Source organism: Cucurbita moschata, unplaced genomic scaffold (assembly GCF_002738365.1).
Source record: "Cucurbita moschata cultivar Rifu unplaced genomic scaffold, Cmos_1.0 Cmo_Scf00015, whole genome shotgun sequence".
Taxonomy (NCBI): domain Eukaryota; kingdom Viridiplantae; phylum Streptophyta; class Magnoliopsida; order Cucurbitales; family Cucurbitaceae; genus Cucurbita; species Cucurbita moschata.
In genome coordinates, this window is record NW_019268531.1 from 3417412 (window position 1) to 3436614 (window position 19203).

At 37.5% G+C, this 19203-nt stretch overlaps 3 protein-coding genes, 1 long non-coding RNA gene and 1 pseudogene across 4 annotated transcripts; 4 read left to right on the forward strand and 1 right to left on the reverse strand.

The window, feature by feature from the left end:
- Positions 1-715: 715 nt before the first annotated feature.
- On the forward strand, positions 716-3298 carry LOC111453489 (annotated as a pseudogene).
- Positions 3299-3752: 454 nt separating this feature from the next.
- LOC111453765 lies at positions 3753-5065 on the forward strand. Its single transcript, XR_002712300.1, has 3 exons — positions 3753-4009; positions 4595-4773; positions 4934-5065. It is a non-coding gene; the product is annotated as an uncharacterized LOC111453765 (long non-coding RNA).
- Positions 4210-5478, reverse strand: LOC111453764. The gene is made up of 2 exons (XM_023094989.1): positions 5066-5478; positions 4210-4976 (listed from the first exon to the last, which is right to left on the reverse strand). The coding sequence occupies exons 1-2, from the start codon at positions 5393-5395 to the stop codon at positions 4548-4550; spliced, it is 759 nt and encodes a 252-aa protein (XP_022950757.1). The 5' UTR covers positions 5396-5478; the 3' UTR covers positions 4210-4547.
- Positions 5479-8627: 3149 nt separating this feature from the next.
- On the forward strand, positions 8628-12058 carry LOC111453763 (laccase-4-like). Its single transcript, XM_023094988.1, has 6 exons — positions 8628-8781; positions 9631-9782; positions 9909-10153; positions 10420-10548; positions 10634-11560; positions 11633-12058. Exons 1-6 carry the CDS (start codon positions 8695-8697, stop codon positions 11761-11763), a joined length of 1671 nt encoding a protein of 556 aa, XP_022950756.1. The 5' UTR covers positions 8628-8694; the 3' UTR covers positions 11764-12058.
- A 3091-nt stretch (positions 12059-15149) lies between these two features.
- On the forward strand, positions 15150-17364 carry LOC111453809 (transcription factor DIVARICATA-like). Its single transcript, XM_023095048.1, has 2 exons — positions 15150-16097; positions 16700-17364. Exons 1-2 carry the CDS (start codon positions 15679-15681, stop codon positions 17172-17174), a joined length of 894 nt encoding a protein of 297 aa, XP_022950816.1. The 5' UTR covers positions 15150-15678; the 3' UTR covers positions 17175-17364.
- The last annotated feature ends 1839 nt before the right edge of the window (positions 17365-19203 follow it).

The window sequence follows — 19203 nt, forward strand, 5'->3', positions numbered from 1 at the left end:
AAAAAAAAAAAAAAAAAAAAAAAAAAAAAAAAAAAAAAAAAAAAAAAAAGCACAATGAAAACTGTCGCTGCTAATTATGATTTTACCATAAGACTCTCAATTTACTGAAATAACAAACATTTCAGTATTTCTTCTTCCTTTAAATATATATATTTCTAATTTTTTCCCTATTAAAATTATTATAATTTTTTAGACCCTTTCATCAAATTTAATTTTGGTTATCTCTTTAATGTATATTTTTTAAAAATATTCTCCATGACAAATATGACATTTTCTGTCCGTTTATTTATTTATTTTTAAATTTAATCATCGTCATTTAAAATGATAATTAGTACGTTTAATCACTAATTAGGAGGTCCGACGCGAATCCCGCGTCATTCAAACAGTAACTAAAGCTGAGTAATGATTTTGTCTCAAGGAAAAAAAATAAAAAAAGACTGAAAAAGCAAACTTTAGACAAATTTGTATATAAAGTCAAAAAGTTATATATATATATATATATTTGACTATATTAAAGCTTATATTGAATTTTTATCAATTAATGCTTATAATTTATTTAAAAAGACAAAAAAAATGATGTCACATAATTAATATATCGTACAACTCATATATAATGTTAATTTTTATTATTTACGTGATTTTTTATATATCTAGGTGGCATGAAGCCAAGCCCAACTGAAGGCCCAATTGTAGAATTGGGCTTTTATAAAGGTGAATGGGCCTTACTTGTGGGCCGTGTATAAGTCCGGCCCACCATACCGGAACTCAATTGCAGTGTTATGCAGAAGCTCATGCCTGGTGTGCCGAAGAGGAAGAGAAGGAAGATGCCCAAACACGGAAGCATCCACTGTACGTCGAGGCATCATATACTTCCGCCGGAGACACGACTTATCGACCCGAGGCTCGTTGTACTTGGATAAAAACGCGACTTATCGACCCGAGGCTCGTTGTTCATGTTGGTCGGATCGTGGAGTTAATACGAGCTCAAAGATGCACCTGCTCCGAAGATGTTGCACTGACGGCTATCAAGGCCTATGCGAAGTGTTCAATGCCCGATCAAGCGCTGTATTTGTTTCAACGCATGGTTGACATTTTTGGGTGTAAACCTTGAATCAAGTCATATAACTCTATGTTTAATGCGTTCATTGAGTCTAATCAGTGGAGCCGGGAATCAAGATATCGTGCAAGAAGAAGCAGTTTGAAAAGGCGAAGAGATTATTGAATTGGATGTTGGAGAAGGGTTTGAACCCTAATGTTTTAAGCTATGGTACTTTAATTAATGCACTAGCGAAGGATGGCAAGTTATCGGATGCCGTGGAGGTGTTTGATGAAATGTCTGAGAGAGGGATGAACACTGATGTTATATGTTATAATATTCTGATTGATGGGTTTTTTAGAAAAGGAGATTTTGAGAAGACTACTGAGATTTGGGAGAGATTACTGAGGGATTCTTCAGTTTATCCGAGTGTGGCAACATATAACATTATGATAAATGGTTTATGTAAGCTGGGTAAGTTCGATGAGAGTATGGAAATATGGAATAGAATGAAGAACCAAAGGTCAGTCGATTTATTTACTTTTAGTTCTATGATTCACGGTTTGAGCAAAGCAGGAAACTCCGATGCTGCTGAGAAAATTTATTTGGAGATGATTGACAGTGGGTTATCGCCTGATGTGCCAACATATAATACAATGCTCAGGGGTCTATTTCGAGCTGCCAAACTAAGTAAATGCTTTGAGTTGTGGGAGGAGATGGGTAAGAATAACTGTTGCAATATCGTTAGTTATAAATATTGATTCAAGGGCTGTTTGACAACAAGAAAGTGGAAGAAGCGATTTGTAATTGGCAGCTCTTACATAAGAGGGGCTTAAGGGCAGATTCAACAACATATGGAGTGTTGATTCATGGGCTGTGTAAGAATGGATACTTGAATGAGGCTTTAAGGATATTAAAAGAAGCTGAAAATGAGGATGCCGATTTGGATACTTTTGTGTACTCCTCAATGATTCATGGATTATGCAAAAAAGGGAGGTTGGAGCAAGCGGCAGAGCTGATTCATCAGATGAACAAACATAAATATAAACTGAATTCTCATATTTTCAATTCATTGATTAATGGATGTATCCGAGCTTCTAAACTTGAAAAGGCTATTTTTCTTCTAAGGGAAATGAGCAACAAAGACTGTGCTCCTACTGTAGTCTCCTACAACACTATTATCAATGGTCTGTGTAAGGTAGAAAGATTTAGCGATGCATATCTTCTTCTAAAGGAGATGCTGGAAGAGGGTTTAAAGCCTGATATGATTACATATAGCTTGTTGATCGATGGCCTGTGTCGAGGAGAAAAGTTCGACGTGGCACTTAACTTATGGCATCAATGTATTAACAAGGATCTTAAGCCCGATGTAACCATGCACAACATCATAATTCATGGTCTTTGTACGACCCAAAAAGTTGATGTTGCACTGGAGATCTTTACTCAAATGGCTCAGGTCAACTGTGTTCCGGATCTTGTAACACACAACACCATCATGGAAGGTGTTTACAAAGCTGGAGACTGCCAGGAGGCTTTAAAGATTTGGGACCGTATCTTGGACATCATGGAAGGTGTTCACAAAGCTGGAGACTGCCAGGAGGCTTTAAAGATTTGGGACCGTATCTTGGAAAAGGGTCTTAAGCCAGATATTATATCCTATAACATTACTTTTAAGGGACTCTGCTCTTGCGCTAGAGTTTCAGATGCCATTGGGTTCCAATATGATGCCCTGCATCATGAAATTCTTCCAACTGCCACAACATGGAACATTCTTGTTAGAGCAGTTGTTGGTGATAGATCATTAATGGAATATGCTCTTAATGCCGAGTCTCGGACGTGATTTGATTCTTATGCGATGCTCGAAATCCACGAATTCTTCGGACTGCCATAACATTAAACGTTCTTGCTAGGGAAATTATTCATGATGGATCTTCAACACGATCCTCTTGATTGAAATGATTTAACAAGTAAGTCTTTCCTCCCCCTCTCCCCTCCAAATCCCAATTTATTCAACTAGATATCTTCTTATGAATTATACTGTTTCCTGTGACTGTTTTATCTCTTGCTAGGTAGTTCTGCCTATAGTGTTGTTAACTGCTGGTTGAAAAATATTCAAATCCAAACAGCACAAATGTAGCTAGACGTGTTATCACAGGCATTCAGCTTAAGAGTACATATACTGTGAGATACCGCATCGGTTGGGGAGGAGAACGAAGCATTCTTGATGCATTCTTTATAAGGGTGTGGAAATCTCTCCCTAGCAAACGCATTTTAAAAACTTTGAGGGGAAGTTCGAAACGGAAAACCCAAAGAGGACTGAGGGGAAGTTCGAAAGGGAAAACCCAAAGAGGACAATATCTGCAAGCGGTAGGCTTGGACCGTTACAAATGGTATTAGAGCCAAACATCAGACGATGTGCTAGCAAGAAGGCTGAGCCTCAAACATTAGGCACTATTACAAATGGTATTAGAGCCAGACATCGAGCGATGTGTTAGCAAGAAGGCTGAGCTTCGAAGGAGGGTGAACACGAGGCGGTGTGTCAGTAAGGACGCTGGACTCCGAAGGGGGGTAGATTGGGAGGTCCTACATTGATTGGAGAATGGAACGAGTGCCAGCGAAGTTGTTGGGCCCCGAAAGGAAGTGGGTTCTGAGATCCCACATCGGGTGGAGAGGAGAACGAAACATTCTTTATAAAGGTGTGAAAACCTCTCTCCTAGCCGATGAGTTTTAAAAATCTTGAAAGGAAGCCCGAAAGGAAAGCCTAGAGAGAACAATATCTGCCAGTAGTGGACTTAAATTTGCTCTGAACTAGTAAACTGCAGTTTCTTGGCTTATCGAGTGCTTTGATCAGATATTATCAACTTATAGGTAGCTGCTCTATGCATTGTCACTTGCATTCATCAATCCTTGTATATCTTATTTGTTATTTGTGTTCTTACTCTTGAAGCGACTCCAAGGCTCTTCGGCATAGAGGTATGACCATCATTTTAACGATTACCGAGTCTCCTTAATTTTTATTTTGAAGTTTCGATGGCTGACCAGTGATGTTCAAGGTTCTCTAATTTTCATTGTTGTAGTAATACATTTCTTAGGCCTATATTAATATCATGTTTCCAAAAGAGTTACAATTTTGATTCAAATTTGAAAGCTTTTCAACTGGGCACGAACATCTTAAAAAAAATGTAGATGGATAGATAGCAGGAAAATATATGTTCTGCTCGCTATTTTATCAAGCTCCTCTGAAACTTGCATAGATCATGTTGTAATTATGTTGAAGATATTGATAAAAGATAGTTTCAAATGAAAATTCTAAGCATCAAATGTTGTAATTCATTACAGAGGTCGTGGTGATTGAAGTCATAATCACCAAGGCCAAATGTTATCGATGCAAAAGTAACGTAGCTTGATGTATCAGACCCGAGCAGAGAGCATTTACTTGGGGTTATGTCTCATGCTATAGTTCTTATTTTCCATCTTTTGCTCATGCTTTCAGCAATATAACAAGACTTCTTCACTCTTTCCTCCGGTTGTCTTTGATTTCTGTTCTTTCTATTTCAGATGACATCCTTTGCTCATAAGAAAATCGAGAAACCAAAGCAGCAAGCATTGCCCCAAGAACTGCAACTTTCCGCCAATCAGGTGAAGAAACGAATGATTCGACAATCGCCACGACTAGCAGGCCAATCAATACAAGACAGATATATCGCCTCGTCTTCGAACCAGCAGCATTTTCTTTAGTAAGCTCTTCAATCTTCTCCATTTCCACTTTGTCTGCGGGCTTCTTCTGCCTCATGTTCTTAAAGAAAAGACCTTCATTTCGTTCTTCTTCAATTTGACCCTCAAACTTCGCCAACATATCATCATTCTTCTCTATTTCCTGCCTGTTCAACTCTGCAGACTCCTCAAAAACTTGCATCTGGCTCTCAATGTTCTCCATAATCTGTTCATTAAAACAAGAACTGGGTCATATTACAAACTGCAAAATTCAGTGACAAATGAGAAAGGAACCAAATATAGACCAACACCGACCCGTGCACTGGCTTCATCGAGCCCTCTGAGGGCATCTTCTCCAATCTTCTCAAACTCCGCATTGGCATCTTCAGCAAACTGTGTGAGATCAGCTGATTTTTCGTCTAAGAAGTCGGTAAGTCGGAGTTTCTGAGTTTGAAGTTGTGCTATTCTGGCCAGTATCTCCTGCTTTTGTGAATCTCCTTCAGGTGGCGTGGAAGAACTTGAATCAGAGGTGTTGGGCTGGCAGCGACACAAGAAGGAGCTCTTTGAACTGGGAAATCTTGCTGTGTAGAAGAAGGTATTTCTATGGACTGGGAAACAGGTTTGAACTGGTTTGAACACTATCATATTTGTTTATCTTAGAGAGAGAGAGAGAGGAGAATGATTGGATTTCTTTTGGACCTCTCATTTTACTATTTTTATCTCTTAATATATATATAATATGAGATATGGGCCCATTCCTGCAAAGCCCCATTACATTTCGGCTTGAGTCCATTGGAAAACAACGCAACAAGCCTTTAGTGGGCCAACAATAGGCCCAAGTAGATCAATCAGGTACATAAAGGGGTCAATGATATAAGATATGGTCCCATTCCTGCAAGGCCTCTTACATTTGGGCTTGAGCCCATTGGAAAACAACGCATCAAGCCTTTAGTGGGCCAACAATAGGCCCAAGTAGATCAATCAGGTACATAAAGAGGTCAATGATATAAGATATGGTCCCATTCCTGCAAGGCCCAAGTAGATCAATCAGGTACATAAAGAGGTCAATGATATAAGATATGGTCCCATTCCTGCAAGGCCCCTTACATTTGGGCTTGAGCCCATTGGAAGACAATGATATAAGATATGGTCCCATTCCTGCAAGGCCCCTTACATTTGGGCTTGAGCCCATTGGAAAACAACGCATCAAGCCTTTAGTGGGCCAACAATAGGCCCAAGTAGATCAATCAGGTACATAAAGAGGTCAATGATATAAGATATGGTCCCATTCCTGCAAGGCCCAAGTAGATCAATCAGGTACATAAAGAGGTCAATGATATAAGATATGGTCCCATTCCTGCAAGGCCCCTTACATTTGGGCTTGAGCCCATTGGAAGTCAATGATATAAGATATGGTCCCATTCCTGCAAGGCCCCTTACATTTGGGCTTGAGCCCATTGGAAGACAATACATCGAGCATTTAGTGGGCCATTAGGCCCAAGTAGATCAATCATGTTACATATAGGGGTCCATAATATGATATATGGGCCCATTTCTGCAAAGCCCCTTACATTTGGGCTTGAGCTCATTGGAAGACAATACATCGAGCATTTAGTGGGCCAACATTAGGCCCAAGTAGATCAATCATTTTACATACAGGGCCTTGGACCCCAAACTTAGTGGACCTGAACTTGACTATTGGGCCGAACCCAATTTGTCGGAATCAGAAAAACAAGGTTCGTTCTCCGTACGACAAGAAGTCCCACAAAAGTACGAACATAAAAAAAGTTACTAGGTTGACTCTTAAATAACGGTGAAGTAAAAGTAAAGATTTTTAAAAGGAACAAACAAACCATAACCCTATTTTAGTCCAAACCTGATTGCTCCTCTCAACAACCTAACTCTCCATTATTTTTTACCATATTTAATTATAATATATTTTAGTCCAATAAGTATCGATCGAGTTGAAAAAATGGTCAGGTAAAAAGTCCAATCAAGCATAATAACGATGTTTCGCTCACCGATTCGGTCGTGTTTATGAATGTCCTCGTTTCATCATTTTTGCATCGATATATTTTCTCCATTTCTCAAATCTACGGTTAAGTTTCGGATTTGAATCTTCTCGAAGTTTTATTTCGAAAAAAATATATATATCAAAGTAGATGTAAAAAAGTTAAATAAATTCTTTTTATACCCTTACTTTGCCAAGTAATTTGAATTGACATACCACTTAAATTCATAAATTTGAGATTTAAATATTTAGTATTTGATCTGTTGAGTGTTCTTTTGGCAACTCCATTCGGCAACTCCATTCGGGTCACAATTTGGTGTGATACGTGACTGGATTTTGGGTGTTTTATTTGTTACTTTTTCCTTAATTGTCGAATTAATCTCACAAATTATTCGTATCCCGAGCTCTACATCTCAAATATTACTCTCTTCTAATGCTAAGATTTGAAGGACCGTCGTGAAGTTTTTCTCTAATTTCGATTAAAAATTTTGGCTTGAAATAGAGTCGTGTTCATTAAACTTTTTGAAAGAAATGTTTTGTGCGAATACAAGAGGGAGTTCATCTCATTTGACTCTCTCGTTTTGCTCCCGAATTAGTGGACATGAAAGCGAAAAAGTTTTATTCAGAGTGAATCAAATCTCCCCAAGCAAGCAAATTATGGGTTTGAAGGCCAATGTCGGGACTCTATAGTAGCTCACACGCCAGCGGATTACGCCACGGCTCTACGTATACTAGAGTTGATAGACCAAAGAGTACACAAATACTAGAACAAAAAATGGAATTATTTCCCCTTCGAATCAAAATCATGGAACCATAACAACAAGATTATTCAAATACTAAAATGATAATCTAAAGATATAGCCTTAAAAGGGTTAATAAAATAAGATATACACTTGAATGGGTTGGTTCTTCATCAACAATAAAGCATGATAGAGACCTACTGCTCACCAATTCAAACTCCAAACTCCATAACTCATAATTCAAATAACTTCGTTTTTAAACTTAATAAAGAGAGAAGAAGGTTCATACCCACCAATGGTTTAATCTTAAGCTTCAAGATCAAATCCATTAGTTGGGTTACTAATTTGAAGCTGACCTGAAAACCATTTCCCAACAATAAAGTAATATCTATATCTTTATATATATATATATATATATATATATATATATATATATATATATATAAAGCTCTGAAAATGACAACCAAACACTTTTAATCACAAAGTAATTTTCCTTTGTTTTAAAATATCTAAAGCTTTCTAACCATATCATTCATCTTCTTCCCACAGACATGCAACAAAGACAGACTACAGTAGTTATCTACATTCACAAATCTGAATTACCTGTGATTTGAATAAATATCTTCCATGTATTATAAACTCTAATGGCCCAAGTCCACTGCTAGTGTCCGTTTTGTCCCGTTACGTATCGCCGTTAGTCTCACGATTTTAAAACGCGTCTACTAGGGAGAGGTTTCTACAACCTTATAAAAAATGCTTCCTTCCCCACTCTAACAAATGTGGGATCTCATAAGAACGCTCCAGTCTTGTACGCTATGAGTACAAGAATCATGTGAGTGATGGAGAAAACCTGAACAAATTGTTTCACAGAATACAAGCAACCAGCACCTAATACATTAGTGTTCATGAATGAGTTGGTTTCTTCTGGGAATTTCTTGGCTTCCAGAACTACACACAGATTGGTCCATTTGAAAAACAACTTTATGTGAGATGTAAGGGATCACTGAGATGCACACAGCAGAGAATTTCTCAAGAAATATTGTGACCTAACAGAACATATGGCTCTATCATTCACCTACCATGCAAAAACGACATTTCAGCAAAGCTTTATATAAGGAGGTTTCTCAATTCTTCATTCCCCACAGAGAAACGAGGCTGATAAACAACAATATAGGGAGAGAAAAGAGAGAGCTATGGGTTTAATGATTCGAGTTCTGGTTCTGGTGGCCTGCATTTTCCCAGCTTTGGTCGAATGCCGGGTTCGACATTACAAATTCAATGTAAGTCCTGGTTTTTTGATATCAATCACAAGCAAAAGGCAGGACCCTTTTGATACACAAATCCCAGCTTGTTTCTTTTGTTGTCTTGTTCCCTTATGATGATATGAAAAGGAAAGAGTAAAAGATTTTCTTTTTGTAACCTTTTCTTTCATTTTAAACATTCAAAAGGTTTCATTTGTCTTTCAGTAATCTACTGAACTTTTAAAGATCTTCGTGTCATCAACTTCATAATGTTTAGGCTAAATTTATTTGTATTATGGATTTTTTACCATTTTGTGAGATCTCACATCGGTTGGAGAGGAGAACTAAGCATTCTTTATAGGAGTGTGGAAATCTCTCCCTAACGGACACGTTTTAAAAACCTTGAGGGGAAGCTCGAAAGGGAAAGCCCAAAGAGAACAATATCTGCTAGTAGTAGACTTGGGCTGTTACAAATGGTATCAGAGCCAGACACTAGGGATATGCCAGTGAGGAGGCGAGCCCGAAGGGAGTGGACACAAGGCGGTGTGCCAGCAAAGACGCTGGACCCCGAAGGGGGTGGATTGTGAGATCCCACATCGGTTGGGGAGGAGAATGAAACATTCTTTATAAAGGTGTAGAAATCTCTTCCTAGCGGACACGTTTTAAAAACCTTGAGGGGAAGCCCAAAAGGGAAATTCCGAAGAAGACAATATCTGCTGACGGTGGACTTGGGCGGTTACAATTTCAATTAAGTCATCAATCTTAACGGTGGACTTGGGCTGTTACAATTTCAATTAAGTCATCAATCTTTATTGTGTACTAAATCTGAAATAAGGACAAATCCGACGTACTCGGGATTCAAATCTCTATTCTATATGTTAATGGCAGGTGGTTTTGAAAAATTCTACGAAACTCTGTTCAACTAAGCAAATCGTCACCGTTAACGGGAAGTTTCCAGGGCCTACTATCTATGCTAGGGAAGATGACACAGTGCTTATTAAGGTTGTTAACCATGTTCAATACAATCTTTCCATCCACTGGTAAGCCTTCGTCCAAAAAGTCCTATTTCACCTATCTTATGTGATGAACGCAAAGAATAAATGACTTATAATAGTATCTAGAGCAAAGTGAAGGATGATGCTTGCTTACCTTCTTTTTCTGATCAGGCATGGAATTCGGCAGCTTCGAACCGGTTGGGCCGATGGACCTGCATACATTACACAATGTCCAATCCCACCAGGGCAAAGTTATATGTATAACTTCACCATTACTGGCCAAAGAGGCACCCTTTTCTGGCACGCACATATTCTATGGCTGAGGGCGACTGTCCATGGTGCTGTGGTCATCTTGCCCAAACGTGGCGTGCCTTATCCATTCCCTGCTCCTCACAAAGAAGTCGTTGTTGTATTAGGTGAGCAAATTTGAAAGTTAAACAAATCTATCTTTAGTATAACGACCCAAGCCCACCGCTAGTAGATATTGTCCTCTTTGGGCTTTTCCTTTCGAGCTTCCCCTCAAGGTTTTTAAAACACATCTGCTAGGGAGAGGTTTCCACTCCCTCATAAAGGGTGTCTCGTTCTCCTCCCCAACCGATGTGAGATCTTACATTTAGCATCCTTGTTTACCTTTACTTGGGCCTGACTGATTTGGTTCTAAAACATGATCCTGCTTCTGCAGCTGAGTGGTGGAAATCCGACACCGAAGCCGTGATCAACGAAGCTCTCAAGTCGGGATTAGCTCCAAATGTATCAGACGCTCACACAATCAATGGTCATTCAGGACCCATCTCAAGCTGTTCTTCACAAGGTACAATATCAATCAGAACATAGAACAACCATTACGCATCAGAAAATTGAAAACTACTTGAAATGACATGAATATTTGTCCTCAGGGGGTTTCACGTTGCCTGTCAAGAGTGGAAATACTTACTTACTGCGCATAATCAATGCTGCACTCAATGAAGAACTGTTCTTCAAGATTGCTGGGCACAAGCTCAAAGTTGTGGAGGTAGATGCTACCTATGTGAAACCATTCAAAACAGATACAATTCTAATTGCCCCAGGCCAAACAACCAATGTCCTAATAACTGCTGATCAAACCTCTGGCAAGTACTTGGTTGCAGCCTCCCCGTTCATGGACTCTCCGATCACGGTCGACAACAACACCGCCACGGCCACGCTGCATTATGCTGGCATGCTTGCTACCACCACAACGACCTTAACCGCCCCACCTCCTCAAAACGCAACTCCAGTAGCCAACAATTTCCTAAACTCTCTCAGAAGCATTAATTCAAACACCTACCCTGCACGAGTCCCATTGACCATTGATCACAACCTTTTCTTCACAGTTGGCCTTGGGATCAACCCTTGTCCCACCTGCAAAGCTGGCAACGGGAGCCGGGCAGTGGCTAGCATAAACAATGTTACATTCGTCATGCCAACCACAGCCCTATTACAAGCTCACTATTTCAACATCAATGGAGTTTTTACAACAGATTTCCCTGCTAACCCACCTCATGTTTTCAACTACACTGGCAGTGGTCCATCAAATTTGCAGACCACAAGGGGAACCAAGCTTTATAAGCTGAAATACAACGATACAGTGGAGCTTGTTTTACAAGACACCGGAATCCTTACCGCAGAAACCCACCCTGTTCATCTCCACGGGTTTAATTTCTTCGTCGTTGGAAGAGGAATCGGCAATTATGACCCTAAAAACGACCCCAAATCGTTCAATCTCATCGACCCTGTTGAGAGAAACACCGTCGGAGTGCCTTCCGGTGGATGGACGGCCATCAGATTCAGAGCTGATAATCCAGGTAGAAAAACTTCACGAACTCCTATCTAATAGATCGATGTAGTGAATGCTATTGATGATGATTTTGTTGTAGGGGTTTGGTTCATGCATTGCCATTTGGAAGTGCACACAACATGGGGATTAAAGATGGCTTTCTTGGTGGAAAATGGAAAAGGACCAAACCAATCGATCTTTCCGCCTCCGAAGGACCTTCCAAAATGCTAGCCAGCCCAAGATGGCTATTAAGGAAGAAGAGACTCAAAACAGAACAACCCATTTCAATAACATGAAGAACACAGAAGATCAATGGAAATACAGTGAAAGAGAGAGAGGATTAGAGCTTCCTGCTTTCTTGGGAAAACACATTTGCTTGAGTTTGTTCAAATAAATTCTACTTGTAATTTAATTGTTTGAAGAACACAATTCTTTTTGTCTTCTTTTTTCTTTTCCTTTTCCTTTCCAAGAGTTGTATTGAAAGAAAGAACAGATAATAAATAACGTTAGGGGTTGCTTTTTTATTTACTCTCCAATTAAACCCTAATAAACAACTTTTTGGTCTCGAGTTTTAAAAAATATTTTAAATTGTCATTCGTCTAGTTTAATATGGACCATCGGTCTCAAATGGGTTCGTTTCTGAAACCCTGTTCGTGAAACAAATGACGTTGATTTGGATGGACAATCTCCAACGAATTGGTTCATATCTAGAATAAAAAGGTTTACCCCTCGAGATTTGGAATGTTGCTGGTTTACGATCGAGGATTGTTCCTCATTTCAAAACTGGCAAGGGAATTGAGGGAGGTTTGATGGCAAGCAGAGAGTGAGTGGCGACGAGCAGAGCATGGTGTGATGGCGATGGAGGTAGAGTAGAGGCATCCGAGCAGAGCATGATGTGATGGCAATGGAGGTAGAATAGAGGCATCCGAGCCGAGCATGGTGTGGGGATAGAGTTAATGCAGGTAATTGTTCCCATTTATTATTATTTTAAAAAATAGTTATTTTAAAATTTTCATTTTTAATAAAAAGTTGAAAAAAAATCCTAATAAATCAATATATAAAACAAATATTTATACTAATATAAAATTTTAAAATAATAATTAAAAATAATAAATAATTTTGTAAATAATTTTGTTTTGTTTTGTTTTGTTTTTACTAAAATAATAAATATTCTAACACTGAGCTTATTGGACCGAGTGATTCATGACTGGCCCATAAAATAGCATAATGGGCCGGCCTATTATCACTTTAATGGGCCGTTGGGACCCACTACCATAGACGTAGCCAATTCGATTTAGGGCTTGCGTGGCAACTGCCGATTGGATAAACCAAAGTAAAATTTATTTACAATATTTTTTTTATTCCATATTTATGAATATTTTCAACGTCAAATTCAAAAATAAGTTTAAACTATAAAAATAAATAAATAATTTGGTAGCGATGGAGAATAAAACAAGAGACAGAAAGAAATAGAGATAGATCAGAATTCTCATCTCTACCAATTAGTTCGATAATAAAGAAATAAAATAATTAAAATAAAAAATAAAAACAATTTTCATAATGGCCAATTTCAAACATCAAAATCACTCCACACCATTAATAGTAATAAAAAAAATAATAATAATGCAAATGAATTGCTAGGTGTACAAGCACTCACCAAAAGCACTAAATTATGTGCAAAAAACTAAAAGTAGAGGCAGCAAAAGCACTTCCCTCATGCACACACTTCCACATGTCCCCTCCCACTCCATACATTAACTACTTTTAGTAAATTAATTCTTTATTATTTTCCATTATTATAATAATCATGAGTGTTTATTATTTTTTTCCAATTAAAAATACCCCAACCAATCATACCTAACAACCTTAATCTCATTATTGTTGTTAACTTCACAATTTTGAAACATGTCTGTTCAGGAGAGGTTTACACACCAGTATGTGATCTAACATATACATAACCTTAAAATTTAATTTTAAATTCACGAAAAAGAAAGGATATATATACCAATTTTGTTTGTTTATAGGTTGATACCCGAAAAATGTCGGTTGGACGTGGGACTATAGTCCTTGTTATTATTATTATATGTATAAATTTTTTATTATATTGTTTTAGCTAGGAATGTTATTTAAATAATTATAATATAAGATCGTACTCCATTCACCACCTAACCCATTATATATTGTTTTATGATTAATGATAAACTTTTAAACTCACTTTTAAGGTTATTAATGCCTCTAAGTACTATGAAAAATCTTAATTTCCTCAAACCACCAATCGCATATGCTTAGTGTGTCCCTTGGTGTTTGGAACTCACAACTCTCCAAATTCCTATGTCTTTAACTTATTAATTAAACACATCTTTTTTGTTTTTTTTACTTATAATATATATTTCTTCAAATCACGAAATTTTGAAATAATTTTAATTTCAAAATTCTATTAAATATAAAACTCAAATTTTATAGATTAAACCGATACAAATTTTAAGATTCAATGTCTTACCATATACAAAATTTAAAGTTTAGGGTTCTATTAAATATAGAGTTGAAAGTTCACAGACTAAACTTGTAATTTAACAAATAAAAAAATTATATTTTATTGACATTATTGGTGTTTGTTGACTTCGACCTAGTTTAAGTGGATTGTTATATGTTCGGTCACCTTTATTTATTTACAATATAATATCTTTAAAAAAAGGAATTTTTTCTCGCTTTTGTTAGTTTTAAAGAATGACTTTTTTCTTCTTTTGTTTTCTGAACAACTTTAATTGCTTTTTTTTTTGTGAATTATAAGTTTCTAAATATAATTCCTAAGTATGAATAATTTAATAATAATAATTCATTTCAAATTTGTCCTTCAAAATAAATTGGCAAAGATTCTTGGGCACAAAGTGTAAAAGAGGAAATTCTATGAGCCCTTTTTTGCAATAGTTGTTTATTTATTCTATTAGGTAATAATAATGGTTCAGATTTCATTTTCCCAACTTTAAAAATATCTAATATCTAATTGATCCCTAAATTTTTTTCTAATTAGTTTTCAAACTTTTAAAATTTACAATTAAGTCCCATCTCTTAAATTTTATATTTTAAATTTAGTAACTCTGTCGGATATTGTGTGGGTAGGGTTTTTCCTTAAGATTTTTACAACATGTTTGGCAGGTGAAGTTTCCACGCCTTAAAAAGAATGTTTCATTTTCTTCTCCGACTGATGTGGGACCACACAATCCACCCCCTTTGGGAACAGCGTCCTCGCCGGCATTCGTCCCCTTCTTTAATCGATGTGAGACTCTCAATCCACCCCCTTTTACGGCTCAGCGTCCTTGCTTACACACCGTCTCGTATCCACTCCTCTTCGGGGCTCAGCCTCCTCGTTGGCACATCACTCAGTGTCTAACTCTGATACCATTTGTAACGGCCCAAGCCCACCAATATAATTTTCGTTTGAAAGAAAAATAGCCCAAGTTATAAATAAAATAAAAAAATTTAGAGACTAAATTTGTAATTTAATTATGGTTAACATGGAAGTTAAGGGTATTTGCTGAAATGCCCCTGTGGCCACAACCACCAATTTTGTAAGTGTAACAGTTTGGCAATTGGCATCTCTCTTTAGAACTTTTGTGTGAAGAATCAGCTCCCACAATCAGCAGACCCACCAATTATGACTCAACACTGTTCACCTTTCATTTTCAGTCTCTTTAATTCTCTGCATTTCTCGCTGCATACATACCACCATCATCAGCGCCATCACTGCCTACCTAGGGCTTTCTCATACACCTCATTTCATGTCCTACTGCTCTTCATTTCTATGAATTTTCACCATTTCTCTGTTTTTAGCTTTTGGATTTCGCATTTCTCGATGAATACGGCTCTGTAATTCTCATAAGATTCAAGCTCGGCGATGGCGATGGCGGATTTACTGTAATTTTTTGTTGTTTTGGATCTGAAACGGAGTCTCTAGGGTTCGTTTTGGTCCACGACGAATCTTCCTAGGGCTCTGAAAAGTAAAGAGGTCTTTTCAAGATTCCCAAAATTTCCCAAAAGGCTTCGCGATTCTTCTCAGATGCTCTTGTTTTTAATGCTTTCATGATCTAATAAACCCTCCATTTCTCTGCATTTCCTCTCTGGATTTTCAGAGAGAGATTTTCGGCCATGGAATTTCTCTCTCCGGCTTCTTATCTTCGAAATTCGAACTGGTTATTTCAAGAAACGAAAGGAACACAATGGACCCCTGAGGAAAACAAACGGTTCGAGAATGCTCTGGCCTTGTACGATGAGGACACTTCCGATCGGTGGTTCAAAGTTGCTGCCATGATTCCTGGCAAGACCATCGGTGATGTGATAAAGCAGTACCAAGAACTGGAGGAGGATGTCAGTGACATAGAGGCTGGTCTCATCCCTATTCGTGACTATGATAGTAGCAATTCCTTCACATTGGAACGAGTCGATAGCAGCCATGGATTTGATGGTTTGAGCCATTTTTTTGGCTCTGGATTCAAGAGAGGGACGTCTACTAGACCTTCTGATCATGAAAGGAAGAAAGGAATTCCCTGGACTGAAGAAGAACACAGGTAACTTTTAGCTCTGTTCTTTGCTCTGTTATTATTGAATGAAAATTTGAATTCTAATTGTTGTGATCGGCCCAACCCGGGTGGAAACTCGGGAGAGGTTTACACACCCCTTGTAAGGAATGCTTCATTCTCCTCCCCAATCGGTGTGAGATCTCACAATCCACCCCTTCGGGGCTATCCTCACTGACACTCGTTCCCTTCTCCAATTAACGTGGACTACTCAATCCACCCTCCTTCGGAGCCCAACATCTTTGCTGACACTACTCTCTTTCGGGCTCAAACTTCTCACTAGCACATCACTCAGTGTCGAGCTGTGCTTGGGAGAGGTTTCATACCGTTTCGTTTTCCTTCTCAATGTGGGATTTTACATCGGTTTTTGTTTCTTGATGTTATAATGTTGAGGGTTATTTAGAGTGCCTTTGTCCTCTGAAAAGTGTAAAACAATTAAATTACTTTGAAGGATTAAATGCCCGTAGTGTTCTGCCTGCTCTGCATTGATTAAGAATTTGTGCCAAGGAACATGCAATTCTGTGTACGCTTTTATGGTAATCTCATGGCTCTGCAGCTTTTAATTTGGGGCTGTTTGCTGCTTAAAACTACAGGCAATTTCTGATGGGTCTTAAAAAATATGGCAAAGGTGACTGGAGAAACATTTCTCGTAATTTCGTTACAACGAGAACGCCAACACAAGTAGCTAGTCATGCCCAAAAGTACTTCATTAGACAGCTAAGTGGAGGGAAGGATAAGCGAAGATCGAGTATCCACGACATCACAACTGTCAATCTCCCCGATACGAAATCTCCATTGGGGGACAATAACAGACATCCATCCCCAGATCCGGCTGCAATGGCTACACAGCTGCATCAACTTTCCGAAATGGTCGGCAGCACCGAGCAGCAATTCGACTGGAAATCTTCGAATCAAGTTCTCGACTCGTCGAATGGTAACATGTTTATGGTTATGCCTTCTAATGAACCTCAGCAACAAGAAGAGAACCTGTTGAAAGAAACCATTCATCGATCTGCTATTGCATCTTACTATAATATTTTTCAGATGCAACCAATGAATTATCACTGAACCTCTTCTTTCTTTTTGGGATATTTTTGATTGTTAGAACATAGGATGTGCTTATGAATTAAAAGAATCAATATCGTTGAGCAATCTTAGGTTGCTCTATCATATGATTATTGTGTATCATGTGCTCTGATGTGAATATGTTGATGAACATAACTATAACTTAACTTTATGAAATGATCATTTCCCGTGATGTCTTTTTTCTTTTCGTGTCGAGAATTGGAGGCTTCGATCGAGCGTTCATTGCTCGACTAAATGATAAGAATGGATTGTTTCATAATCTAAATGGAATATTCCTAATAGTGGTTTTAAAAGAGAAGACCAAAGTTTTTAAGAGTCTTTGTGTTGTTTATTTGTTTGACAAGACAAGGAACATCAATGGCCTATGGGCTCTACATGATTTCCATATGTATATGAATGAGCTTCTTCTTCCAAAGGAATCAACCCTACCACACCTTTTTGACTCTTTTTATTGATATGATTAAATTTATCGTAGATGTGGATCAATACTTAGAATTTGTAGCATCTGATGATCTCGACAGTTCCCTGCATCTCCTGCAATTATAGTCACGTATGAGATTCCACAAGAGGGGAACGAAGCATTCGAGTGCGGAAACTTCTCCCTAACAGTCGCGTTTTAAAACCGTGAAGCTGATGATGATACGTAACGGGCCAAAGCGGACAATATCTGTTAGCGGTGAGCTCAGACTGTTACATCACGTTATTTACTACTTGCTTCTAAGAGTTCATACTATCCTCATAGATTAACATTGTTACATCAGGTTATTCACTACTTGCTTTTAAGAGTTTAGACTATCCCCATAGATTAACATGAGTCATTTCAACATGAATTGTTCTCACTCACACAGTTATCTTAGGAAAATTCACCATAAGGTCACCCAATATAAAAGCTCCATGATTAAGTCACCGAACAAGAACGTATACCTTGTTAGTATAGGTAATAATTTTAATTCTTTAAAGTCTTTCTAAGTCATCCAATCCCTATTTCCAAGATCGTTCTCGTTCGAATATGATCTCAGCTTATTCATATACCCTTCATTCACACAGGTATCACATCAAGTCTTCTACTATTGATATACCTTAAATTTTTAGGTTCGACGGTGACTTAACACTCTTCTACCTTCAACCTTCCGACCAAATTTTCTATTCGTTCATCATTGAAGGCTCGAGTTGCCCTTAATCTTTTTTCTTTAACTCGCCTTTTTCATATTCTCCAAACGAAAAAAACACTTGTAATAGTATAACAACATAAAGCAACCATATGAAATGGTATGGTTCATTTTTAGTCACATCACTATTTGAATTCAAAATGAGGTCTTGTTGAAATGATAATGGGAAGGCCCTCCACCCACCTTTATTGGTTCCCCATACTATTTCCCCCATCCAACACCACACAATTAATGTTCTTTTCTTAATTAGCTTAATTTTATTTACATTAATAAATATTTATTAATTACACGAACAAAACAGATGCCTTCGCTTCATTCATATATTCTTTCTTTACTCCGGTATCACAATTAATTATAAATATAATATAATAATAGATTTATAAAATCAAAAAATATTTAATTATTTAACAGCAATCGAAGGTTTAAATTCTCACTTCTTGTACTAAAAAATACGAGACAGTGAAAATGGAAGAACGGGAGACAACAAAAAAAAAAAACTCAATCGAAAAATAGGGTAATTAGTTTTTTGTGTCGCTATGTTAGTATCGGTGCCATCTGAATAATAGAGGTCACAACTTAGCTCAACTCAATCCTCTGTTTTCAGGTTTGGTTTTTTTGTAATTGTTTTAAAAAAATTATTTATCTACTAGCTTAGTTAAGGAAAGTCAGACTATCGAGTCATATGAACACCTCTATTCTCACCCACTAACTTAAATGAAGATTAATCGAGATATCTATAAGCCAATAAACAACGTCAATTAATTCTTTTAACATTTATTTTAGAAAGGTATGAAAAAAAAAAAAAAAAAAAAAAAAAAAAAAAAAAAAAAAAAAAAAAAAAA

Coding starts and splice junctions, on each gene's coding strand:
- LOC111453764 (XM_023094989.1), bottom strand. CDS start 5,395: ATGATAGTGTTCAAACCAGTTCAAACCTGTTTCCCAGTCCATAGAAAT. Junction 4,977..5,065: donor TCGATGAAGCCAGTGCACGG/GTCGGTGTTGGT, acceptor TTTAATGAACAG/ATTATGGAGAACATTGAGAG.
- LOC111453809 (XM_023095048.1), top strand. CDS start 15,679: ATGGAATTTCTCTCTCCGGCTTCTTATCTTCGAAATTCGAACTGGTTA. Junction 16,098..16,699: donor TGGACTGAAGAAGAACACAG/GTAACTTTTAGC, acceptor TTAAAACTACAG/GCAATTTCTGATGGGTCTTA.
- LOC111453763 (XM_023094988.1), top strand. CDS start 8,695: ATGGGTTTAATGATTCGAGTTCTGGTTCTGGTGGCCTGCATTTTCCCA. Junction 9,783..9,908: donor TACAATCTTTCCATCCACTG/GTAAGCCTTCGT, acceptor TTTTCTGATCAG/GCATGGAATTCGGCAGCTTC. Junction 11,561..11,632: donor ATTCAGAGCTGATAATCCAG/GTAGAAAAACTT, acceptor ATTTTGTTGTAG/GGGTTTGGTTCATGCATTGC.